This window comes from Microchirus variegatus (assembly GCF_963457635.1).
Source record: "Microchirus variegatus genome assembly, chromosome: 7".
Lineage (NCBI taxonomy): Eukaryota > Metazoa > Chordata > Actinopteri > Pleuronectiformes > Soleidae > Microchirus > Microchirus variegatus.
Genome location: NC_139808.1, coordinates 21599524 through 21624492, shown reverse-complemented (window position 1 = coordinate 21624492; position 24969 = coordinate 21599524). Strand labels below are relative to the sequence as shown.

At 41.3% G+C, this 24969-nt stretch overlaps 2 protein-coding genes across 2 annotated transcripts in view; one reads left to right on the top strand and one right to left on the bottom strand.

Annotated features, from left to right (window-relative positions):
• Positions 1-562: 562 nt before the first annotated feature.
• b4galnt1b (beta-1,4-N-acetyl-galactosaminyl transferase 1b) lies at positions 563-7887 on the top strand (the record flags this gene model as incomplete). Its single annotated transcript, XM_083892075.1, has 10 exons — positions 563-777; positions 868-1044; positions 1461-1567; positions 2047-2084; positions 2172-2352; positions 5117-5215; positions 5317-5504; positions 5604-5744; positions 6722-6959; positions 7670-7887. 10 exons carry the CDS (start codon positions 563-565, stop codon positions 7885-7887), a joined length of 1602 nt encoding a protein of 533 aa, XP_083748201.1.
• A 3968-nt stretch (positions 7888-11855) lies between these two features.
• Positions 11856-24969, bottom strand: part of arhgef25b (Rho guanine nucleotide exchange factor (GEF) 25b) — a gene marked incomplete at both ends in the record, with an annotated part of 30240 nt that continues 17126 nt past the window's right edge. Inside the window, 16 exons of the mRNA XM_083891966.1 lie at positions 11856-11897; positions 12410-12460; positions 15981-16121; positions 16203-16396; positions 16490-16667; positions 16752-16943; positions 17064-17141; positions 17900-17950; positions 18256-18348; positions 18448-18537; positions 19646-19715; positions 19873-19976; positions 20196-20262; positions 20883-21010; positions 24288-24383; positions 24494-24816. Coding sequence (XP_083748092.1) covers positions 11856-11897; positions 12410-12460; positions 15981-16121; positions 16203-16396; positions 16490-16667; positions 16752-16943; positions 17064-17141; positions 17900-17950; positions 18256-18348; positions 18448-18537; positions 19646-19715; positions 19873-19976; positions 20196-20262; positions 20883-21010; positions 24288-24383; positions 24494-24816 — 1898 coding nt within the window. The remainder of the gene's footprint in view (positions 11898-12409; positions 12461-15980; positions 16122-16202; positions 16397-16489; positions 16668-16751; positions 16944-17063; positions 17142-17899; positions 17951-18255; positions 18349-18447; positions 18538-19645; positions 19716-19872; positions 19977-20195; positions 20263-20882; positions 21011-24287; positions 24384-24493; positions 24817-24969) is intronic.

The window sequence follows — 24969 nt, the reverse complement described above, 5'->3', positions numbered from 1 at the left end:
ATTAGGGTGGGGCAGACAATCAAAAGAGAAGACAAGAAACAAAACTCAAGCTACACACAACCAACAACGTCAAAGTAAAACATTTTTGATATTGATATTTCACGAAAATGACATATCTGTCTGTTAATCGCAGACAGTTAATCTGCGAATTTCAGCTTAATCGCGCCTCGAGCACATGGGGAAACTAACACTGATGAACCCCTCAGGAGCAGCTCATCGCCAAACATTTGGTCGTATGAAAAATCAAACCAGTTTAAAATTTTGGTCGATCCTCGTGAGGGTCAGACATCAGACCATGTAGTGTGCTCACATAAATCGTGAGCTTCGGCTTTTCATTGCATATGATTTAGTCAGTTTAGTTTGCTACAGCTTTTATCGTGTCCTATTTTGTATGTTTATGTATGAACAATATGTACAGAGGAATCCATCGGCCCTCTTCATCTGACCTTGTTATTTCGTGCAGTTTCGTGTACAATGACAATAAAGTTGATTTCCATTTTTCAACCACTAATTCATTACAGTGATGAGAGACTTACTGTCCTTGTCTGTTACAGGATTTAGAATGCGGTCTGTGAGGAAGACAGTATTGCTTGCCATTTTGGTGTCTGTGGTGCTGGTACTGGCCCTCCTTCATTCATGGCCCACCCGGGCCTACACCACCGTGGATGTGTGGCAGCGTCCAGTTCCATTGTTGGACAGGCGTCTGGAGGAGAGGCTCTCAGAAGTAGACCGCCAATTGGGCAACATCCCCTTTCATGTGAGAGATAATGTGGCGAAGTAAGTGCTGATTTTTGATTTCACAGCACAATGGACCCAAACTAAACCCCACTTTTCCTGACACAAACATGTCTCTGTTCACTGATGCAGTCTGTTGGCTCAAAATGGGTGCGTATGTGAGGGTGAGAGTGGAGGAGTTAATCTGCCCTTTGCCCAGCTCTTATTCCCGCGGGTGTCGGCTCAACCGCTGCACACTGCCTTTGAGTCCTCAGAGCTGGAGGAAATAAAAAGGAGACGGACAAAAGAGTACGACAGTTTCCAGAAGAGGTAAGGACCAGGGCCAGGTACCAGGGGATGAAGCTCAGGGTGTGTAATTTGGGTTAGCACTCATGTATGTTTCATGTATTAGATGCTAGACTAAGCTTCAGTCATCTCTGGCTCATTCCATTCATTAATCCATTCTTTATCTCTCAGGATTTTTCTGCTTTTCTACGAGAAAACCTTTATTTCTCATGTTCCTTCTTCCTTATATTCAGTTGTATCTTCACAAGCTTTAATTCTTAGCCAAGAACCTGGACATGTGTATTGGCAGTCAGTCTCTTTGTGTTTTCAAAGGGTGAAAACCATGTACAAGTCACTATACCATGTGATCGGCTGACTAAGGATTTGCATTTAGTGGTGGCTGTGGAATGTTTGTTGTGTGTCGCTCCCTTATGTAAACTCATGTGTACATTTTCCCTCAGGTCACAGACACCAGCAGATGTTCTCATGGTGGCAGAGGCTAACAATCCCTTACAGTATCCAACACAGGGGGTGGAGGTACGGCCCCTAAAAACAATCATCATTCCAGGTGAGAGCTCAGAGTGACACACGACTATTGTACATTACATAGCTCTTTTTCTTCTTCTTTTCAGCTTCTCCCTTTAGGGGTTTACACCAGTTGTCCTCATGTCCTCCTTCAAAGCATCCATGTTGTCCCTCATATTTATGCTCATTTCTAATACTGTCCTTCCTGGTCACTCCCCACAAAAATCAGGCCACTAAAGGTGGACTATCCATCTTCTACCGCTTTATCCTCCTTATGAGGTGCCAATCTTAGCTGACATAGGGTGATGATAGTGATATAGAGGGTGGTAAATGATGCATGGAGACAAGTGGTTTCTCCACAATTACAAATGTATACAAGTGTTAAACAATCTTTATTGAAGCCATTTATTGAATCTCTATGATAGCCCAAATAAGATAGGGAGTTCTGATTTTGTTAACACTTGTATAAAAATAAATCTGTGGATTAGGAAGTGGATTAAGTCTGTCATCTTCTGCTTTCAGGCTTGGCCTTACATGACCTTCACAGGGCCCATCACTCAGTGAGTATTTCAGAGTGTTCTTGCACATGTGAGACACCTCCATCTCTGCTTTGCATTTCACCCGCTTTCACCGCCATGTGTCTGCAGATAAACATCACCACTACACTGGGGACACTGAACGTAGCAGCAGAGGTCGACGGAGTGAAGGTCAAAGGTGACGGTGAGATGCACATGAGCATGTCGAGCAGCCTCCTGACCAACCTGAACCGACAGCTGCAGTTTGTCACCTACACAAACACGCTGTTTCACCCCAGCACCGCCGACACAGGTGAGGCCTCACACAACTCTTCGTTGTTGTTTTTGTTATCACTAGTTCTCGAACATATCAAGATTTGGAGCCTTTGTATTTGCTGTCAGGGACTTTCCATGTACTGTACACGTCAGGTTGCTGTGTAACATGTCTGCAGGGCGAATGTGATATGACAGTCGACAGCTGTTATTTTAAAGCTAGAGTGAAAACAAGTGGATTATTTATATGCTCAGAGCAGATAGTACAGGTGTGCGCAAACAAATAAGTCACAGTTCAGAGGACAGAGCATCAACAGCTACTGTGTTGCCTAGCAACATTGCTTTTGTGTCATTGATTGTTCATTTTCTGAAGAGCTATTTGATTTTTGTACTTTAAATTTCAGTGCATTATTATACACATCAATTAATCAAAATATCACTGAGACTTTTAAATACGGACTTAACTTTTAAATTAATCTGTCTTTTTAATCTGTCCGGCGTTAACCCTAAATCAGGACATGCAGGTTCTGCTAAAAGTTGTTTTTGTTTCTTCACTGTGGATCTTGTCTCTTTTGTGTTTTCAAAGGGCGAGAAATATGTGTACGTGGGAGTGAAGTATTGTTTTTGTTACATTGAATAGACGACAGGTGTGCCATCAAACCAGAAGAAATTCCATAAGAGTTGGCAGACTTCACCCCATTCATGCAACAAGTGTTGGGTTGGTGACAAACGAGGATGAACTCACAATAAGACAAAGAAAAGGGTGTGGCTAAATACACTGAGGAATCAGGGAGACGACGAACAGGGTTCAGTCCTAAACCCCATCCTTTTCATCTTCTACCTCACCCCCCTTGGCCAAATCATCAGCCGTCACAAAATGTCATTCCACTGCTATGCTGATGATACACAGCTCTATGTAAATGCCACAACTGCAACACCATCCTCACAGTCATCCCCATCAAAACTCACCACCTATCTGGAGGAGATAAAGGTATGGATGGAACACAACATTCCTCCAATTAAACAGTTCCAAAACCGAAGCCATCCTGGTTGGCACCCCTCACCAGACCAAATCATCATCCATAACCAGCATCACCTTTTCTGGCTCAAACATCCCCCGCTCATCAACAGTCACACATATTGGTGTTAAAACGGACGCCCAGACTACTGTAACGCACTTCTCATTGGGATCCCTAGCAAGAGTCTGCATAGGCTTCAATACATCCAAAACTCTGCAGCTAGGATCCTGATGAGAGTGCGGAAACATGAGCACATTACACCCATTCTCCACTCACTCCACTGGCTTCCTGTCTCCACCAGGATTGAATTCAAGATTTCCCTCCTCAAACACCAATGCATCCATGGACATGCCCCCCCATACCTCAAAGAAATGATCAACCCACAAAACACAACACGCTCCCTCCACTCCACTCAGTCAAACCTCCTCCACATACCCAGAACCAGACTCAGGACCATGGGGGGATAGGGCATTCTGTGCTGCTGTGGAATGCCCTCCCTGACACCTTGAGGGCATCACAATCCACTGACTGTTTAAAAAAAGTGAGTGACAGCGCGGACGAGATTCATGTCCTCAGCGTCAGTGCACCTGCTCTCTGTGTGTCAGTCTGCCCTCAGCATCAGTTCACCTCCTCTCTGTGTGTCAGTTTGTCTCTCAGCGTCAGTTCACCTCCTCCCTGTGTGTCAGTTCGTCTCTCAGCGTCAGTTCACCTCCTCCCTGTGTGTCAATTCGTCTCTCAGCGTCAGTTCACCTCCTCCCTGTGTGTCAGTTCGTCTCTCAGCGTCAGTTCACCTCCTCTGTGTGTCAGTTCATCCCTCAGCGTCAGTTCGTCCCTCAGCGTCACTTCACCTGCTCTCTGTGTGTCAGTTCATCCCTCAGCGTCAGTTCACCAGTTCTCTGTGTGTCAGTTCGTACCTCAGCGTCAGTACACCTCCTCTCTGTCTCTCAGTTCGTTCGTACGCGCGAATCATGAGTGAGTCAGTGCACTGACAGTGTACGAATCACAGCCGGGCAGACACAGTTCACAGTCACTCCCTCTCCCTCCCCGCTCGGCGCTCGGCGCACGTTGGCTGGCGTAGTTTGCCGAAGATTCACGAGTGAGTGACGGCGTCGGCGAATGACTTCACGAGTGATTCACAGGACCCGGCAGTTCCACTCCCGGCCGCCACGCTCGCTGCTGAGCTCAACTGAACTAAAAATGGAACGAATCAGTTCATGAAGTGATCCCAGTCAGTTCGTTCACTCAAATGATTCGTACTTTCGAACGAATCACTCCTGACCGACACAACACCTGGTGAAACAGGTTGGGGTCATCACAGAGGGGAAAAGTAAAGTGCACACAGACAGGGACAAGAAAACTTCAAAATAAGAGGGATTTTCACAATAAAATGACATAACGGACAAACGGAGCATGACGGATGGGATGAGTAAAACATCTATAACTGTGTTTATAAACTACATACTAATGAGTATTCATGCATATAAATGATGAATTCAATATTTATTAATGCTTAACTAATGCTAATAGTGTGTACTCATTTGTTGTTTTTCCCTATAAAGACCATCATCATCGTACACACTTTGTGCGTTGGTGTGGTATAGAAATAAACGAGCCATTTTTCTTCAATAAAAGATGAACACGAGCTGAATGACTGAATGAATGTTTACTTTATTATTCATCTCTTGTGAGCAAATGTCCAAACGGCATCAGAACACAGTGAATATGCCTCTCTATATCCAGCTGCATCAATCAAATGTATTAAGTCGCTTTTGTTGTGTCTTTTAGTGCAGATTGAGACAGAGGGACATCAAGCTGTCTTTACTATCAAGATCCGTCACGGTGTAACACCTAAACTGTATAACACCGGATCTAAAAGAGATACAGGTATATTATAGTTTCCATTATCAATAAAAACTGGAACATTTCCCTTGTTTTTATTGCATTCTTCCATGAATCTGTTTGTTTTTTATCATCCTTCTCTGCAGACTACAATATCAGTGCTCTGGTTACCATAGCTACAAAGACCTTTTTGCGTTACAATAAGCTCCAGGATCTTATTGACAGCATCAGAAAATATTATCCTACTGTCACTATAATAATCGCTGATGACAGCGAAACTCCCCAAACCATCTCTGGGTCCCACATCGAACACTACATCATGCCTTTTGGAAAGGTAAGGACGTAGTTTAATGTCTCCCCCCTTTCTCTCCCTCTTCTGCTGTCGCTGTTCATTCTCTGTGGAGCTCAAGCTCACTGTCGTGTCGTGTCACAGGGTTGGTTTGCCGGACGGAACCTGGCCATTTCCCAGGTGACCACGAAGTACGTGCTGTGGGTGGACGACGACTTCATCTTCTCTTCCAACACAAAGCTGGAGAAGCTGGTGGACGTTTTGGAGAGGACCACTCTGGATCTGGTGAGGGACAGATTAACACTCAGCAGTTCTGTTTTGCAAAGGATATTATGGTAATATCAAGTAATAGCTTGGTAATCCACCCATCCATTGTCTACCGCTTTATCCTGCACCGGAGGGTGCTGTGCCTATCTCAGCTGACATAGGGCAATAGTTCGCCAGTCCATCACAGGGCCACATATAGAGACAAACAACCACTCTACCACATTCTCACACCTACGGTCAATTTAGAGTGACCAATTCACCTAATCCCCAAATCTGCATGTTTTTGGACTGTGGGAGGAAGCTGGAGAACCTTGGAGAACATGCAAACTCCATGCAGAAAGGCCCTTGTTCTTCTTGCTGCAAAGGCAAGAGCGGTAACCACTACGCCAACCGTGTGTCCCTATCTTGGTATTAACAATGCGAAAAGCGTGTGGGACAGGGATGGATTTCAACTTTAGAAATATGGTAATCAACCATTCTGATTCCCACTCAATAACTCACTCATCTACTATCACTTTATACTCCAGATGAGGGTCGTGGGGTTGTTACTATTATTACTATTGTTATGAACAAGCTGGGGATTGCATTACAGATAAGATGGAATTACCATCATTTTATCATTATGTTAAAAAGAATTCTGACCAGGCAGCCAAAAGCCAAGCACAAAGAGAAGTTGGCTAGTAAGCGAAGGGTAGCAAGGTTCGAGTCCTCGCCAGGTCAAGGGTTAGGGTACCCCTAAGCAAGGTATTCAATCCTTATCGATCACTGTAAATTGGACATCAGCCACATGGAGGCCACATCTAGTGTGGTGTCCCCAAGTCTGGATAACGGCATGAGAGGGTGAATCCGCCGTAAACACCAGTGTATATGTGTGTGTGTGTGTGTGTGTGTGTGTGTGTGTGTGTGTGTGTGTGTGTGTGTGTGTGTGTGTGTGTGTGTGTGTGTGTGTGTGTGTGTGTGTGTGTGTGTGTGTGTGTATGTGTGTGTGTATGAAGGTTGGCGGCGCAGTGCGGGAGGCCACGGGCTACACTTCGAATTACAGACAGACCATCTCCATCGAGCCTGGGGAGGAGGACGGAGACTGTTTACACATGAGGAGAGGATTTCATCACATCGTCCAAGGCTTCCCCAACTGTGTCGTCACTGACGGGGTCATCAACTTCTTCCTGGCTCGCACTGACAAAGTCCAGCAAGTCGGCTTCGACCCGCGCCTCGCCAGGGTAGCTCACATGGGTGAGTACCATTTTATAGCAATGAGTTTATGCATGGAACCTTACGATACAACACTTTGACGAACGTTACAATACCAAGAAGGTGGAGCTTGCATGTTCTCCCCGTGTACGCATGGGTTTTCCTCCTTTCTTTGAAAAAGATCATTTTATTTCATAAATTGAGAAAAACTGGCAAAATTAAAAGGGAAATATTAAAACACTGTATGTAAAATAACAAGACCAATTTATTAATACTTTCATGAGCGAAAAAGGTTTCCAACACTCTTTAGTCCATTGAAATCAGTATTTATATAGATATTATGATATTTTATATTTATATTATATGTTTGCCATCGTAAAACATCATAAATAACTTTTGAACACTCTAAATGCTCCTCTGACCTCAATAAAACGCCAGGACTCTTCAGTATGAGGCTGCACATCTGCTGGTCCTGCAAATATTTCAGAATAAAAGCCCTGTTGAAGAGAATAAATGGAAAGAGGGAACAGAAACTCTACAGTGCTCTTTACTCTGAAACATGTTTTGTTGGTCATACATGCCACAGATAAAGATAAAAGCGATAAAAAAAGATAAAAACTTTATTCACACACACCTGTTTGAACAAGGTTTAATAGAATATTTTCATTAGCTGACCCTGTGTGACTTGAAATAGAAATAATTAGAAGTTTCGAATGTGTTGTTGTGACTGAATGCTTGCATTTGTTTTCCAGAATTTTTCATCGACGGTCTTGGATCCCTGCACGTGGGCTCCTGCGATGATGTCATTATCAATCACGCTACCAAAATCAAACTCCCCTGGGTCGGCCAGTCAGACAGTGACAAGACTTATGCCAAGTTCCGTTACCCGCTGGCCTCCTCCGATGCCACCCAAACAAAAAATGGCCTCTTGTTCTTCAAGAACCGATTTCAGTGTTTGACTCACAATTAGCTGCTCGTCTGAGGTCTCTCTGCCAACTTCCTAGGTCGCCAAAGAAGTTCTCCTCCACTGCGTCTCATTCGATAAAGTTTCCTCTTTTTGAAAGCCTTTACACACCCTCTGTCGGATTGCAGCTCTGTGAGAAGCCGGTTAATCCTTTTACAAATGTTCACCATATTTACACTGGCGTGCTTTAACAGTAAAACTCTTGTCCAAACAAGATGTCTCTTTCTAATGTGGGTAGACTGTTTTCACAGTCTACCCACATTATTAATCATTCAGTCATACAAGGAGTGCACCTTGTGTTTGACAAATCTTATCGGCTTGACTCCCTAAAGATGTTCACACAGAGAACACGTAGCATTTTGTGATCCTCTCAGAAGAGTTATGTGTCCACCTTCAGTTTGCACTAACAAACAAAAACAGACTGAGCCTGGAAAAGCAACAGTGATGTGCTCAAAGACGAAGGACTCACACGGAGACTTTGCAGAAAGTGACATTTGTGGAGACACAGAGCATGGGTTTCTTTTTACCAATGCTACATGGAAAAACACACATTTGCCAAAAGTGTTGTTATCTCATTTAACCAGAATCCTTTGTGTTCTCTGAATAAGAGTAACTGTTTCTTTACGTGCTGCCTAAAAGAGAAGTTGGATACAAAGTGCATGTTTTTTTGTCATAAAAACAAGGAATGAGGGAGAAATGTATGAAGACAATTGTAAGTCACACCTACTGAGGAAAACATCAGAGAAACCATGTCAGACGGTGACGGAGCAGGCCTTGAAAATCCTGTTTTGGTAAAAACAGCTGCTGTGATAGTCAAGAGACAGTGTTCTTTTATACCATGCCTTGTATCACACTATGTTTTTCTCTTTAAATCATTTTAATAGCAACATTTGTTATTAGCAAAGAGGTGCCAGAGATTTATAAAAGGATTTTTTTAAAACCTTCAGAGGAATATTTTAATGATGTTGTGTGATTATTATTTTTGTTGTTATTGTTACATTATCTCTGTGGACATCGAAACTTTTATTAAAAACGGCTTTTGTGGAGTAATGTGTTGAAAAACGCGTCTCATGTCAGTGTGTGTAACTGTTGACAGATCCATAGCATTTCTTTTTCTTTTTTTTTTTTACTGTGATTTGTATAGTTAAGCTGCTTTCTTCACCCAAAAACCACTACTGAGTCTTCTGATCACCTCATAATGAATAAAAAAAACTTGTTACAAAGGCTGACAAATTAAAAAATACCTGTGGATACAAATTTTGTGCGATATATTGGGGACGGCAGCATGGAAACAGAGGGTTCTATGTTATGATCAAGGGTCCTTACTGTAAAACATAAAGGTGTTTATGTTTTACAGTCCAGCGGACAAGGTTTTATTTTCGTTGCAAGGAAAAGGTCAATCTTCACAGGAGTGATCCTTGTTGAAGAAAGACCCCGAGCAAAGTGTGCACTCCGCATTTATACCTAAGCAACTTCCCTTTCGCATTCCTCCAATAGACAAAGACTCTACCTTCAGACGGTGCTTTCACACCTCTTTATCTACAGTAGGTATCGGGGAGCTGGCTCCCAGCTGGTGCTGCAGGAAGGTGCAGGCTAGACACAATACACAATATACAATACACTATATACAAAGGACCTGGTATTCTGTGTTAGGCGGGTATGGGTGATGGGCAAAGTAGCTCTCAGAGAAATTGAATTTTACCATTACAATGTCATAATGAAAACATGGCCCCCGACCTCCACTCATACTAAATATGTTTGCTAGCAACACTTTTAGTACAGTCATGCTTTTAATTGCAGTTTTCCACATCATTGTTTGATTTATTAGTCTATATATATATATATATATATATATATAGACTAATAAATCAAACAATGATATATATATATATATATTAATAGATTTATTTTGCATTACAAATATGTTTTAATTGTGAAGTGCACATCATTCCATACAAAAAACACGCACTTTTACTTTGAAATTGTAAAATGTTTGTGATATCATGATGGAATATTGTATTATAATTTTAAGATCATATTGCCCACACGCTACTGAAATCTAGACTGGCCCCCTCTTGACCACACTGGACACTCATTGGCCCTCAGGTCATTTGAGTTTGTCACCCCTGATCTAGGATTTGAGTGTTTCAGTGGCAGAAATTATAGGAGCAATAATTAGTAAACTGCATGAAAAATGCCAAAAAGCACATCTGGAGCTGGGAACTGTGTAAGTATATGCTGTAAAAAAAAATTGTCTCAGAATTAATTAAATTGGCTTATAACTGGAGGGTTGCCGGTTCAAATCCCAGACACCCAATCATTGCTCCACCAGGCGCAGATAAGTGCTTCTCCGCCCGGTTTGTGTTCACTATTGGTGTGTAAAAAAGGACAGGTTAAATGCAGAGGTCAGTGTCAGTAATCACTAATGATTTGTTTGCAAAAGTCCTCATTCCTTTTTAAAAACACTCCACTAGAGGGTGCTGTACACCAATATGTTCACTGCTATGAAAATGAGGCATATCTCCAATGCAGAGAAAAGATATGACATTGAAATCCTAAACTGAGGAAAACGACTCAGACCTGATTTCTGTAACAACAGAATATAAAGACTGTGGAAACATTAAAAACCAGAGATGAGTCAAAGTTGTGTAGATTAATATGGAATGATGACACAATAAATAAGTTACAGCAAATAAACCTGTAGGTTTTCATCACCCTTTAAAAGAGCTCCATTTTCTACCACTCTATCCTCCACATGAGGGTCACAGGGGGCGCTGTGCCAATCTCAGCTGACATAGGGGGATCTGTCCAGATCACCAGTCCATCACAGGGGACACTTGGAGGCAAAATGTCAATTTAGACCACGGGTGTCAAACTCATTTTCACTGAGGGCCACATCAGCATAATGATTACCCTCAAAGGGCAAGATGTAACTGTCATACAGAATAAATGTAAGTAAATGTAACCAAATATAATGTAAAATAAAGGGAACTACTCCATAACATATTGCTAAATAACTTTCTGTATTTATTACTTATTCAAGTTACAAATATGATGCATTATAAATGTAACCCGGTCCATGATGGTGTTTCTTGATAAACTACCAGTTTTAAGAGTCTTTATCTGCAGACCTGCTCACACACCTTCAGCATGCACTGCTTCAAAAACGCACCCTCAGAAAAAGACTTTGAAGCACGGCTGATTTCTTCAGCCACAATAAAGTTAGCTTTCTCTGCCACATCGTTTTTGGTTGTGGCTTCTGTGAACACATTCTGCTGCGATCAAAGTTTCAATCTCAATTTCACTAGTTGCATGATGGATATACAATGATACACTGCCATCACTGCTCTGTTTTGTTTTTTTCTTTGTTCCCTTTTTCCTCTGATTTCTGAAGCACACACTTTGTGGTGTGTTTACTTCTGATAAAACTCGAACAATGGCTGGGTTAAAATAGACCAGCAATGTGGACAATACGAGCTATACTAGGTTATTATTGAAGAATACAGAGACATACACGTGACATTATATACATGACACTCGTGTGAATTCAGCCATACTGGAATCTACCCAGTGAAAGCGAGGGTGCAGCTGAGGATGCAGAGAGAGTAAAAGGGTCCTTTATGAAAAATATGATCTGTTACAAAGAATATCCATCAAGGAAATTTGAACGGAAAAAGTAAGAAACGTATACAACAAACAACATGAGGTCAAGTGTCCATGGTGCTGTATTTGAACCCACCCTCTGTTATCAACACCTGTGCATGACATGTCGCTTAAACACTCATATGAACTTAATCAAATCCAGATTAGTTATGAGATACTGTGCACCATAGTGATATTTGGGAGGAATCCGGAAAGGAAATTTGGGACATGATGTGAAGAAGGCTCCTGCAGTGGAGTGGAAAAGTCGATCACTGCTGAAAAAAAAAAAAATTCAGTTGATATACTCCTACACCGGGAGGAGGAAGGTAAGTTCAACCGTCAGAGTTGCTGGCCTTGAACATGGTCATCATACCCTGAGAGAGAAAAAAATACAGTTTCAAGACGTGACTCGTAAAAAATCTTTGTAAATTAAGGCAAGTCTTTCATGTATGGATGGAGGTGGGAGATGTTTTTATTTAACTTTGACTTAAATGTCCACTGTGTATCATTCAAGAAGGTTTATTGGCTGAAATGGAATTTAGTACCCACAGGAATACGACTATAAATGTATAATTGCTTTATAATACAAAATCTTTTGGTTTCCGTAGACTGAGAATAAGACAGACTGACAGACTGTGTTCATGCACATGGAGAAATGTGGCCAAATGCATTTTCAAAACCACCACCAAATGTGGTTTTTTTTGGATGAATGCATTATGTGTGTTCAGACCTGTATTTTACAGGTTACAGGTTTTACAACTTTAAGTATGAAGTTAGCTTGTTGGTGCGTCAGCACCCAGAGCCTGATGGAAAAGCTGCTGATCCAAACACACCAAGACACAGAACAGAGCACAGGAGTGACTTTGTGGAATCAGGCCAGATAAACCTGATTAATAAGAGCACTTTTATCAAACCATTTCCTCCTCTTGGTGGAAGTCTGGGAGAAAAAGATAAAACATTAGGTCAGTGGGGTTTTTCCTATATAACTAATTGACACTGGCTACAGCTTAGCTCGTCCAAGATTTTAAATCCGCACAGAAACAACAACAGGATATTTGACAAAGGCAACCGGAGAGTAATTTCCCCTCAACATCTCTGCTGATGACAACAAACAGGCTCAGGCTGCACCCACAGAGAGAACACGGCTGATATTCCTAGGTTAATATATACTACACAATTAACACTTGAACTAACCTGCTCCATCTTTAACATCAATACAAATCATATAAGAGCAGCAGTTAGCAGCAGACATGCTCATTGGTTGAATCCTCCTTCTGTCCAGATTTTTTGAAGACAGGAGGCCCGTTCCACAAAAGTAGGATAAGGGATTAAGCCGGGCTATGTTGCTTATCCTGGCTTAATTTATCCTTGATCCGGTTCCAGGATATGTTATGACATAAGTTACCATGGAGATTTATCCTGTGGCCTTAGCCTGGTCTGGAGAAGGCTAAATTCCAGGATTTATTAAATCTCATCCCTCATCACAGCAGCAGTCACCACAAATGGAAACTAATAGTTATTCCACTGTCCACTACACTATGTTTTCACATTCAACTATACCCACGGTCATTATCTAAACATTTGTAATCATTGATTACAATAATTCAAATTCAAATTTATACACACGATAGAAATTTAATAAAACATCAAAGAGTAACACGAGGCTGCTTTATTGAATAAGGATAAATCAAAGCAAGTAAATCAGCTCCTTTCAAAACTGAACTCTGTCTCTGCAAAGACATAAAGAACCAATTCAAAGAATATTATAGAACATAAGTATATTATAGAACATTATAGAACATAAGAATATTATAGAACATTATAGAACATAAGAATATTATAGAACATAAGAATGAATGCACATTAAAAGGTCTGTATAATACAGGCACGCACACACACTCGCATACGCACGCGCGCACACACAAAGTGTATTTCACAATCTAAAGGAAGTGACATTTACACATTTTCACTCACAATTTCAACTCATTATCAAAGTACAACTACGTTATCGGAGATGTTAAATAACTTTTTGGATCGTAAATGTGACGGTTTCGGCGGAGGAATTGACGTGTATTTCCGCACTCCTTACGCATTCAGGCGATCGCTTTTTCTCGCTGGTTTATTATCGTGTTTCATTTCTTTTTGATTTGGTCTTTCACTTCCTCCATGAGGATTTTAGCCTCCGAGGACGAATAGAACGCCGCAGTTGTCATGGTGAATCTGTGATCGACAGCGAGGTCTATTTGATGAAGCTGTGTACACGCACTGATCCAGGATTGGTTTCAGCTGGTTTGATGAATCCGTGTCCGATCATCCTGGCTCGGTCTTTGTGGAACCAACTGAGCCTGGACACGCTTGTTTTGGATTCGATGAACCAGGCTCAATCATTCATCCTGGATATCTGAGTCCAACTTTTGTGGAACGGGCCTAGGGTCTTCCTCCCACAGTACAAAGACATGCAGATTAGGGGTTGGGTAAATTGTCGACTGTAAACGACCATAAAAAAAAGTCGCCAGGCCAGGACTCGGCTGTCTACATCTGCAGGAAAGGGGATCCTCTGATGTGAAAAACTGAGAAAACTATCTCTCAACAGAAGAGGTCTGTGACATCTGCCACCTGATGATGTTCTTTCATCTTTCCTCAGGAGACTGAATAACTTGTCTAAATTTTGCCTGACCACAGGCACGTCATGTGACCACAGGAAACTCTAATGACCTCCCTTAACAACGTGGAGCTCTCCGACAACTGTCGTCAACTGTCAGCAGCAGTTTCTGTCACCAGACAAGGTGTTACACTGAAGCATTAAGTTAAATTCCTAGGTTTCAACAGACGTTAAGAACTGACAAAGCCTCACGGGTAAGAGGTGAAAAGTCTTCAAGAAGTCAAAGCTGCTCCAACACAGCTCGTTATCAGGCTTCTGCAGAGCTGGATGACGAACTGACAATTTGAACCAGGTGTGATGGAGCAGGGAAACATCTAAAACATGCAGGGCAGTGTTTCTCTGAGGACCAGGGTTGGGGAACACTGGGCTAGACCACACAACTCCCAGGTTTCCCTTCTTCTTCTCCTACTAAATTTCATCAGGCTGTACACCAAGAAGCTAAACGCTGCCCTCTACAGTTCAAAGTCCTGATTCATAGTTCTCCTCACTCAGCCAAAACATCTAAAAAAATCTGGTATATTTACACATATCTGATGTAAAATAAACATATTTAATATATTTTATGTTTGAACACAGTTGTAGAACTAATAGTAGTAGTATTTAGTGATTTATTCAGTATTGTACCAGTTTATTAATTTTGTGATTATTAGTTTTGATGGAGCCTCCAGTTAATATTACCGATAGTTAATATTAAAAAATGTGATGATGTGATGTCAGACACATACTGACATAGAAATAAGATTATTTATATCACAATAGTTTAACAACAATATGTAAGAAGGAACTTCTTAACACTAATTAATAACTAAATAACTACTACGAATTAAAGGTGCCATATGTAAGAATGTGGCCAAAAATGGTTACTACATTCAAATTCAAAATACCGAGGTCTTTTAGGTTTCGTTTTCTGACGTAACTGGCAACCCGTGGTTGCTCGGCAGCTGAGACTCTACTGACTGCAGTGATTGTTGACGGCGGTAGGTGCCACCACATGCCAAAACATGATTTCAAAACATAAACATGATTTGCAGTCTGCAAAATATTTTTTTTAATGCAAATATTTTGACTGTACTGTTGTTGTTGGTGAGTTCAGTTTGTTATATGAACATTATTCCTGAGTCTCTGTGACATATTAGGAGGATTTTATGGTCAGTTGCTTTAGATTTATTACATAATGCACCTTTAAGCTTCAAAATTATATCTAATTCTAAATCTTATTTTTGTGAAGTGATTATTTTGGAGTTTATTTTATTCATTTATTCTTATTTTGCATTTGTGTTTGGTGTACAATGATCCTCGCTTCACCAAACCCATTCTCCTGTTATGTTTTGTTATGTAAAATAAAATTCTGGGATAGCCTCCACTGTGAAGGATCCACAAATCCTTCAAAAATGAATCAAAAGATCAAACCCTGAATTGAGACACGGCTTGTGTGTTGCCTTTTGTTTGTTCATTTTTAATGTGTGTATTTGTCACTAATGGTTCACGACTAATCACATATGCTACATGTTTTGTCATGTGAAGCTCGGTCCATAAAATTAGTGCAAACGCACAGGGAAACCAAACCAGACAACTATTCCCATGATCCCACACTACTTCCCAATGTCATCAAACTATGTATTTTGACACACATTGACACACTGTGGCAGAAATTACACACTGTGCATTTAAGAATAAAGATATTAAAGAGGATTCTAAAATGTCCCTTTGTTATGGAAAAGAAACTTCTCTCGATGACCACTCATAGCTGCTTTACACTTCAGTTTTTACCATTCATCCATTCAGGACCATGTACCTTCATGCTGTGCTGGCTGCAGTGAGGCAGACCGTTGGACGTCCCTCCGTTGTGTCCCACTTCTGTGCACAAACTGAGCTGCTGGTGGGAGGAAGCTGTTGGCTGAACTTCTCCAGGTGTTGCAGCACAAGGGTTGGAAACCTTAAAACAGATACAGTTGTGAGAGAAAGAGAGAAGCGTGTGCTTATGTAAATTTGTAAGTTAGCATAAATGTACACTCACCACCTTTGACGCAGGGCAGTGCTGCGGTGGATGCAGGGAGGGAAGGGAGGCGTTGAGAGACAACAGACATGGCTGCTGACGTCGGTCTATAGATGCTGACAACTGAGGTTGCAGAGCAGATGGAGAATTCATGATTCTGCCAAGACTGTTTGACTTGCTTTCTCTGCGTTGGTACTCTATTGGGGACTGAAGGGCTACAATGAACAGGACGAGATGTCACATTATTCACACGGTCCAAACTCTTCTTACAACAGCACTTCTACTGAAGAAACACCAAGCTCTGGTACCATTGAGGAAGTTCCTCTGAGTCTCTAAGATTTGGACAACGTCACTGAGCCAAGCCAGCCTTATTTCTGGAGATGAAGCCTGCATGATGAAGCGCGCCACACTTCCATCTTTCCCCCGGGAGGTCAGCACCAGGCAGCATGGATCTTCCGTGTGCTCCTCCACACCCAAACAGCTGACCTTTGGAGGCCGCACAAAAATAGTGTTATACACAAAGAAACAACACTAAAGCAACTATGCATTGGAATAAAGTGTTAGTTTTACCTTGATGCTGTTTTTAAAAGTGTACCCTGGCAACAAGAAGCCTTTTTTCTTATCAATTGGCTCGCTGAAGATAACCAGCTGCTCAAACAGGAAGACCCGCCTCTCCCTCACTCTGGACACAAAGCCAGTTTCCTGCTCACTGACAGAGAACGTATCCTGCTGGAGCAGCTTCCCCTGAGCTGTGATTTTACCCTGAAACATTAGGTGTGCAACAGAACAGTGTGAGAGACCCCCAAAACACCCTGGATATGTTTAACCTCTGTGGGGATAATACATATATACAGTACATATATATATAAAACAGTTTCTCACCTCAAACCCCTGGAGTCTCCCAACATTCATCATATCATTACAGCGTTTTGGCACAAAACACATCACCTCCACTGCCCTCTGATGAAGGAAATTGGATGAATCAAGAAGTTGAAACGCGCTGGAAAATGTTTGATCCATACAGATTTTAAAAACAAGTATTTGTATTAAAACCGCAATGTGTAACTTTTGTTGTTGATGTTATTATTCTGTCTCTGTTTGGTTTTTGTGAATACAAATAAAGTACCAATATTTGTATACTGTGACTTTCATCTGGTGTCAGCCTCTGTCAGGCAATACTATCAGACCTGACTAAGGGAGCATTTATTTATCAAATTTATCAAATTGCAGAATAACTGGGGCAGGCAAAACTTTTGAGCAGTAGAAACTTTTCATGGATGCTTCTTTGTGTTGTCAGTCATTTTGCAGTCATCACCAACAGGATTTGGCATGCGTACTTGTCTTTACTGTAACTCTTAGACCGTTCGTGACATCTAGAAAATGCAAAAACTATGGACTGGTGATCTCTCCAGGGTGTACCCCACCTTTCATGTCAGCTGAGATTTGCACAGCACCCCCATGACCCTCATGTGGAGTATAAATTGGAGAATGGATGGATGGATACTGGAAAGCAGAGAAATAGAGCTTTGTGCTCATCCAATACAGTCACAGACTCATAAGAGGTTAATTAGGCACAATGTTGCTGCTGCCATTCTCTGTCTTAACATAAAACTAATCACGTCCTGCTGATAAAATTAGAATTGTGTGCACTCATTTGACCTTGGCTTGAATGTAAAAGTTACACACGGCAGCTTTAACCTCACATGACAAAATTGTACCTGCAGCTCCTCCACGTCTCTTCCTGCTCTACTGTAGTACTTGAGGAAGTCCTGAGAAACAGAACAATTTTTAATGCTTTGATAATAGCAATATGTATTTACAGAATGACCTTTTAATTTATGTTTTTAAAAAGTAAGTTTAAGTATTTTTATCTCAGTGTGACATTTTACTAAATAACGCTTTGATTTATGCTTATGATAAATAACATGCTGATGCTGTTATGTTCATAACCATTTGTGGTGATGTTAATTTTTGTCAGTGAGATGCTGCCTTCAAGTTTTCTTTCAAATATATGATAAAACGATGTTCATTTGATCATGTAACAGTATGCAGAGACATGATGAAGAAAAAGAACCTTCAGCAACAGTTGATACTTCATGATTCTCTGCACAGGTTTGATGAGCAGGTCGTTCAGCTGCAGCCGGTGCCCCAGCTGCTGCCTGAGCTCCTGTCAGGTACAATTACAGAGGGAGAGATGTTTAAAGTAAAAAAAAGAAGAAATGAAAAGTCATCACCAAGCTTTACTGAAGTAAAAAAGATTATTCACCTCAAAGTATGTCTCAATGTACTCTGAGACGATGTGCTCTGACCTGGGTTTGTTCTGACAGTAAACCACATACATGTGAAGACGTCGTTCCTGCACATTTAAGACAGAGAAACACATCATGTGGGGATTAATCTAAATGTTTGGGTGACATAGGGATGGATAAAGAGGGAATAAAACCTCTGAGCAGTTGTGTTTTTTTTTCTTTCCCTGTTGAGTTATATGAACGTTCATCTTTGCCTCATTATATCCAGTTCCAGTGGCTGAGTCAGACTGCTTTAATTGGGTAGTTTACACTATGCTGACGAGAGTGGGGCAGAAACGTCAAGCTAGAACTCTGCGCTGAAAGATTATGCACTCATACCACATACCAGAGACACTACAGAGCCAATAACTGAACCCGCATCTTTGATCTGACTCTGTTGCTACTTTTTGAATAACATCTATAAACTTAGCTTTGTAGAAAGGCCTTGAACTGATATATTTTACTTCTGTTGTGTGAGCTGCTGGATTCATTTGCTTTTATTTTTCAAGTTTTTTTTATCTTCTCACTTACTTGTGCTCTTGTATAAAGATGTGCATATCTCTGTTTGTTTGTGCTTGCATGTATTAGGAACACCAGTTCAACTGCCTGTTCACATTAATATCTTATCAGCCAATTACATGGCAGCAACTCAGTGCATAGGCATGTGTCGGGCCACACGGTTGGTGTAGTGGTTAGCTCTCTTGCCTTCACAGCAAGAAGCGAACAGCGACACGGTTGGAACAAGGGCCTTTCTGCATGGAGTTTGCATGTTCTCCCTGTGTGTGTGGGTGGGTTTTCCCCGGGTTCTACAGTTTCCTCTCACAGTCCAAAAACATGCAGATTTGGGAATTAGAAATTGACCACGAGTGGATGGTGCGATGGACTGGCGAATTCTCCAGGGCGTATCTCGCTTATCGCCCTGGAGCATAAAGCGGTAAAAGATGGATGGATGGAGTTTTAGTGTTGAGAGCAAAACAACACAGCATGGTCTCTGCTGACCTCAGAGTCAAACCACATATATCACAATCCCAGACCTTTAATTGTGCATCTGCAGGCAACTGATTTGTAAGATGAAGACTTTTTTTTATTTGGAAGACGGGGGCCAAGACCTGCAACCTTTGGTAAAAGTCAAAACTCTCCTATCTACACATGCTACTTACTGATCTGCAGACTCACATGTTTGATGAAGAGCTGAGATAGGCTGTCTGGATCACCCACACATTTCTCCAGCTCTCCCAGGAAGTAACTGAGGGACACGAGGCAGAGAAGGTCAGAGAGGGAAAAGTCATGCAGAAAACAAATCACAAAGGACATGAGACACACCAGACCTTCGTACAAAGTAAGAAACTCAGAAGAATACTAGTTCAGATATGAAAGGAAGTGAGATGAATTGAAGGACTCACTCCTTATGCCAGTCATAGATCTGGTGTATGTTTCCAAACACAATCCTGTCCTTCCCTTTCATGTCCTCTGGAACTCCCTGGTTAGTCATAGTGGCCATGTAGCCCTACACACACACACACACACACACACACACACACACACACACACACACACACACACACACACACACACACACACACACACACACACACACACAAACACACACACACAATGTTGAGTCTGATTTATATATATATGTATATATGTATATATATATATATGTATATATATATATATATATATACACATATATATATTTTCAGTTTGAATAATAGAAACAAACCTGCACTATGAGTCCGAGGTCTTCCACATACAACCTTTCTGTCTCTATTAATTCGGTCAGCACATATCTGAAAAACATATTTAAATGCAGCAAATAAAAGACACAAAACAAAATGCACATCTGTGTGAAGAGAAGTATTGTTAAATGCTTTAGAAATATGCTCATTTACTTTCATATAATGACATGGGAAGCATAAAGCCTGGCTACAGAGGGGGAACAGATTGTCTGGCTCTGTTAAATGGTAATACATTTCCACCAAAGCTCATTAACCAACACGTTATATTCAACAAAGACCTGAGGACCAAAATAACAACATTCGGTAGTGCATTGTGTTGTGTTTTTTTTTCTGTCAGTTTGTTGGATTTGACAAAACTTTCTAGGAATGCAGGTTATGACCCAAGGCAGAAATCATTAGATTTGCTTGCCTGCATGCCTTAGTTGCTAGACAGGACAGGTAAAAATCTGATTTTGGTGGTGATCCTGAGACAGAAGTGATCCTTGGTTTCCGCTCTCTGAGTGCTTTGTCTAGGTTACATGATGGTATTTCTAATGGATTAAACACACATGACATAATGTACTAGCAGCTTCAACTGAACAGAGCAACTTTTTTCTTTCAGTTCTAAGTATATCAGCATGGAGATAAATCAGCATGTCCCAACATGTCAAAGTAATCCTTTAAACACCTACATGCTCTTCTCTAAGGCAATGCTCCTCTCCTCTTCGTTGTCTACTGTGGCAGACCACTGACTTCCTGAGTCATCAGTCACAGTGCAGCTTTCTTCCCCTTGGAGAGTGTTGATGCTGGATTTTTGACTCTGAAACACACAAGTGAGACAATACAGCATTAAATAGGCATCAGGGTAAGAGAACACTGACTGGTACTGACCAGCAAAGTATATACTTTCTCCAAATGGAGAATAACCTGAAGAGTATTTTCATTTTCTGAGGGATTGTTTTTTTGTTCACTTCTTACCATATAGCAACACATAAAAACAAAACTTTACTTTTACATTTACTCCACTACATTTCCTCTAACTATCTTTGTTACTCATTACTACCACAAATCAGAAGAAGAGTATCTTGGTCTGTATTTATATAGAGCTTTTCTAGTCTTGATGAACTGCTTTACACTATAGCTTAGCCATTGATCCATTCACACCCATTCAAATGCTGAAACATGGGGTTAAGTGTCTCGCTCAAGGACACATATATACTAGCAGAACAAAGAACTGAACCTACAACCTTCCAGTTGAAAGACAACTCGCCCTACGACTGAGCCATCATTCGATCTTAACTCCTCATTTTTCTTCTGAAATTTAAGTACATTTTAAATCAGAAAATTAACTTTGACACTTAAGTACAGTGAATGTCATAAACTTTAAGACTTTTACTGAAAAAGTGACTTCAACTTCTACCAAAGTCATTTTCTGTACTTTTACACAAGTATAAGGTACTTTATACAAGACTGTATTTATTCACACACACAGTGTATATAATGTCCTGATTCTGAGAAACACATCACTGGGGCAGCTTCACTAATCCTCTATTGGAAAAGTCAATCTACGTCTTAAATCTCAAGTAACCTGAGAGTAATGATCACTTTTTAATGCCGTCTTATGCTAAGGAAACTGTTGGGCAAAGACATAGGGAAAAATAAAGTCAGGCCTGATGGATGACGATGAGTAATGAGCAGCATTTGCACAGTTAGTCAAGTCATATAAAAGAGGTGGAGGGTGAGGGGAGATGTTATATAATATACACAACATTGCTTCCTTAAAGTTAAAGGAATAGTTAAAAAATTATGGCAAATACACTTGCTTTGTTTGACAAGAAGCACACACGTCTATCTGTAGTGTACATATGTCACACGAGCCGGCAGCCAGTTATCTTATTTTAGCCTAAAAAAACAACAGGGTCAGAAGCAGGTGTTAACTGGAGAGGAGGAGAGGGAGTCAGGAGCTTATCTTTGATATAGTCTATGAGTGGCTGCCAAACTTTTGCAAATGTGGCCAAGGAGCCATGTATTGTAAGTCTCTCAAGGCTGAAATGGTGCAACACATCCTGCATCCACAGAGTCCATCAACCTTCTGGCCTTAGGGTCTACATCTGGAAATATTTGTCCATGTTGTTTCCCTTTTTTATGCATTTCTGGGCTCACCGGACACCGGCTCCTGCAACATATTTATCACACAATCAAACGTCTTCTCATTTAACTCTCTCACAAGAAAACAAATAAAAGAATGTACCAAAGTCTCACACTTCTGCTTAAAGCGAGGGGAAGTGTTTCTAATCACAGTCAATGAGCCAAAGTAAATATAAAAGTTGAAGGTGTCCTGATATCATTAACTTCCAACAGACCTGTTGACTGAGAAAGGTTAAAAATGAGGACAGTCATTTATTGAACAGACGTGATGGATGACAAGACTGTTTGAACTCTTTAAAACCAGATTCTTCTCATCTGTTATATAAAGCTTAAGAAACTTCACACAGTCATTCCTTGGGGGAGAACTGTCCAACATCCACAGGCCCGTTTCTCACCTCGCCTGCTGGCCTCTTCTAATTTCAGAGTAAACTCCTCATCCTCAACCCTGACCCTGTTTCAGCCTCTCTCTGGCTGCTTGGCTAGCTGATAACTTCCAGATGCCGTCCAGAAGAGCCCACAGGATTGATTCCATTCACCACCTCCTTTCAAGGAGTTCTCTGTTCAGTGTGGGGTCTCCAGAAAGATCTGAAGATGTGGTGTGTGCATGTGTGTTTGTGTGTGAGCGCACACGCAAAATATGCAACAAAAATGTGAGAAACTGTTTGACTTACTTGGCAGAGTTGGTTGAAGTCAAATGATGTGTGCAAATAAGAGTGACTCCACATGCTGAACCACCGCTCAACGGCATGCAGTGATAAATTTGTATTGTTGTAAATCATCGTTTGTGTGAGTAATTTGGATATTTAAAGCTCCAGGGCGTAACTTTTGGTGATTTTTGTTGTTTTTTTTGACAATAATGATTGAACAGTATCTGTATGCTGCGTCCCTCAAGCAAAACTATCAGACCTGACTGAGGGAGCGTTTGTGTGTATACAGCAGCAGCACAGAGGCAGTCCTCATCCTGCCGTCAGTGTAATTCACTTCTGAAACTTTTCTGAGCCTCTTTGTGTTTTCAGTCCTACGCTAACTTGCAGCCATCTTGCTTTACTTGCACAATGTTGCGGTTTCCTCCTTGTGTGTAGTGCAGGATTGTTGCCTAGCAACAGAGGATATAATCACTGCTATATTGACAACTACAGTGAGAGATGAAAGGCTTAATCTACTCATGTGAACTCACTGAACTCAACGGTTTGAATACAAATTTAAGGGGTTTGATGATGACAATGATACAAGCTTTGGTGTGAAACTCCAAAAAAGCACTAAGTTTACTTTCTCTGTATTTCACAGCATTGCCCCGCCATTGCCTCACAGTGTCTGAGGTCTCCTTACTCATTACCATTTCCAAGCTTGCAAAGATGGATTAAAGGACGATTTATGAACGTATGATCATTCAAAAACTGCTGTAAATTCTGTTTCCTGTCTAAGTATTTAATGTAGTCTACCGTTAAATTATTATCTTTGCTTTTTTTTTTTTTTTTTTTTTAATTATACTGTTAAACTACAGCCAGCCACCCAGTGCCAGTCACTGGACCAGGATTTGGGAGCCACTATATTATATCCTTCATGGTAATAAAATATGTGGCAACTTACATAATTGCCACACACGCAATCAAAGCAAATAAAACTTTTAATGTAACTGCTTGTTGTATGTCTGAGCCTTTAATCCAACTATAATAACTCACTTGAAATAGTGTGAGGGTGTGTGTTTGCATTTGTTACCTCTTTAGGACCTTTTCGTCAGGACCAGTAGTCCTCATGGAGACCAAAACCTGGTCCTAATGAAGCTGAAGCTCATTTCTGATGAACTTTGGGCTAACATTTACAGATTGTGGTTATGGATGAGGCTTTTTTTAGACTTTCCAAATGAAGGGGTGTCAGTGCAGTGTCCTAAGAAGAATAGCAATAATGTGTGTGTGTAATAGAATAGAATATAATAATAAAGGCATTACTAGGCTGTGTGTATCTCTGCCTTGCAGGAGGTCAGGAGGACAGGACGGTTGTGTAGGAGAAGAAGTTGCTGGGCTCAACATATCGTCTCTCCACATCTGTTCAGTATAAAATCAAACAGTCATTAGACACAAACAGATGAAATGTGTTCACTCATGATGAACATATGCATGCATCGAGGCAAACGCTCTAAGTCTTTACGTCTAACCGTGTCTCCGGAGGGGAGGATGTTGTAATTATCTTGTGGTTCCTGAGGCCTCTGCTGAGCTTCGTTGTGGGAAAGAAGCAACGGTGGCTGCCTCCTGTCCGACCTGCACATCTGCTTCTCAGCTTTTGCTGCCCCTGCTCTGGCATCAGAGCTCAGCTTGCGGACGGGGCTGCTGAGCCATCTCTTCAGGGCACTGACAGGGTGCCGTGATCCTCCAGACGAGGAGTGTGAACAGGGGCTGGAGCTGCCCGAGGCCTGGTGGGGCACAGAGCCCACTGACGGGTTGATGCTTCCGTCACTGCCTGCCACGGAGTACGACTCTGCTGCAGACAAAGAAGAGGGGATTTGAGTTAAAGTACAGCAGCTAATTGTGAGGCACGGCCTCGCAGGTCAGATGATTTCGAAAGATTTCGGCACAAAAATGCTGTTCAATTTCCGGTGTTAAGCCCAAACTGTAACTTCAAAAGCTACAGCTA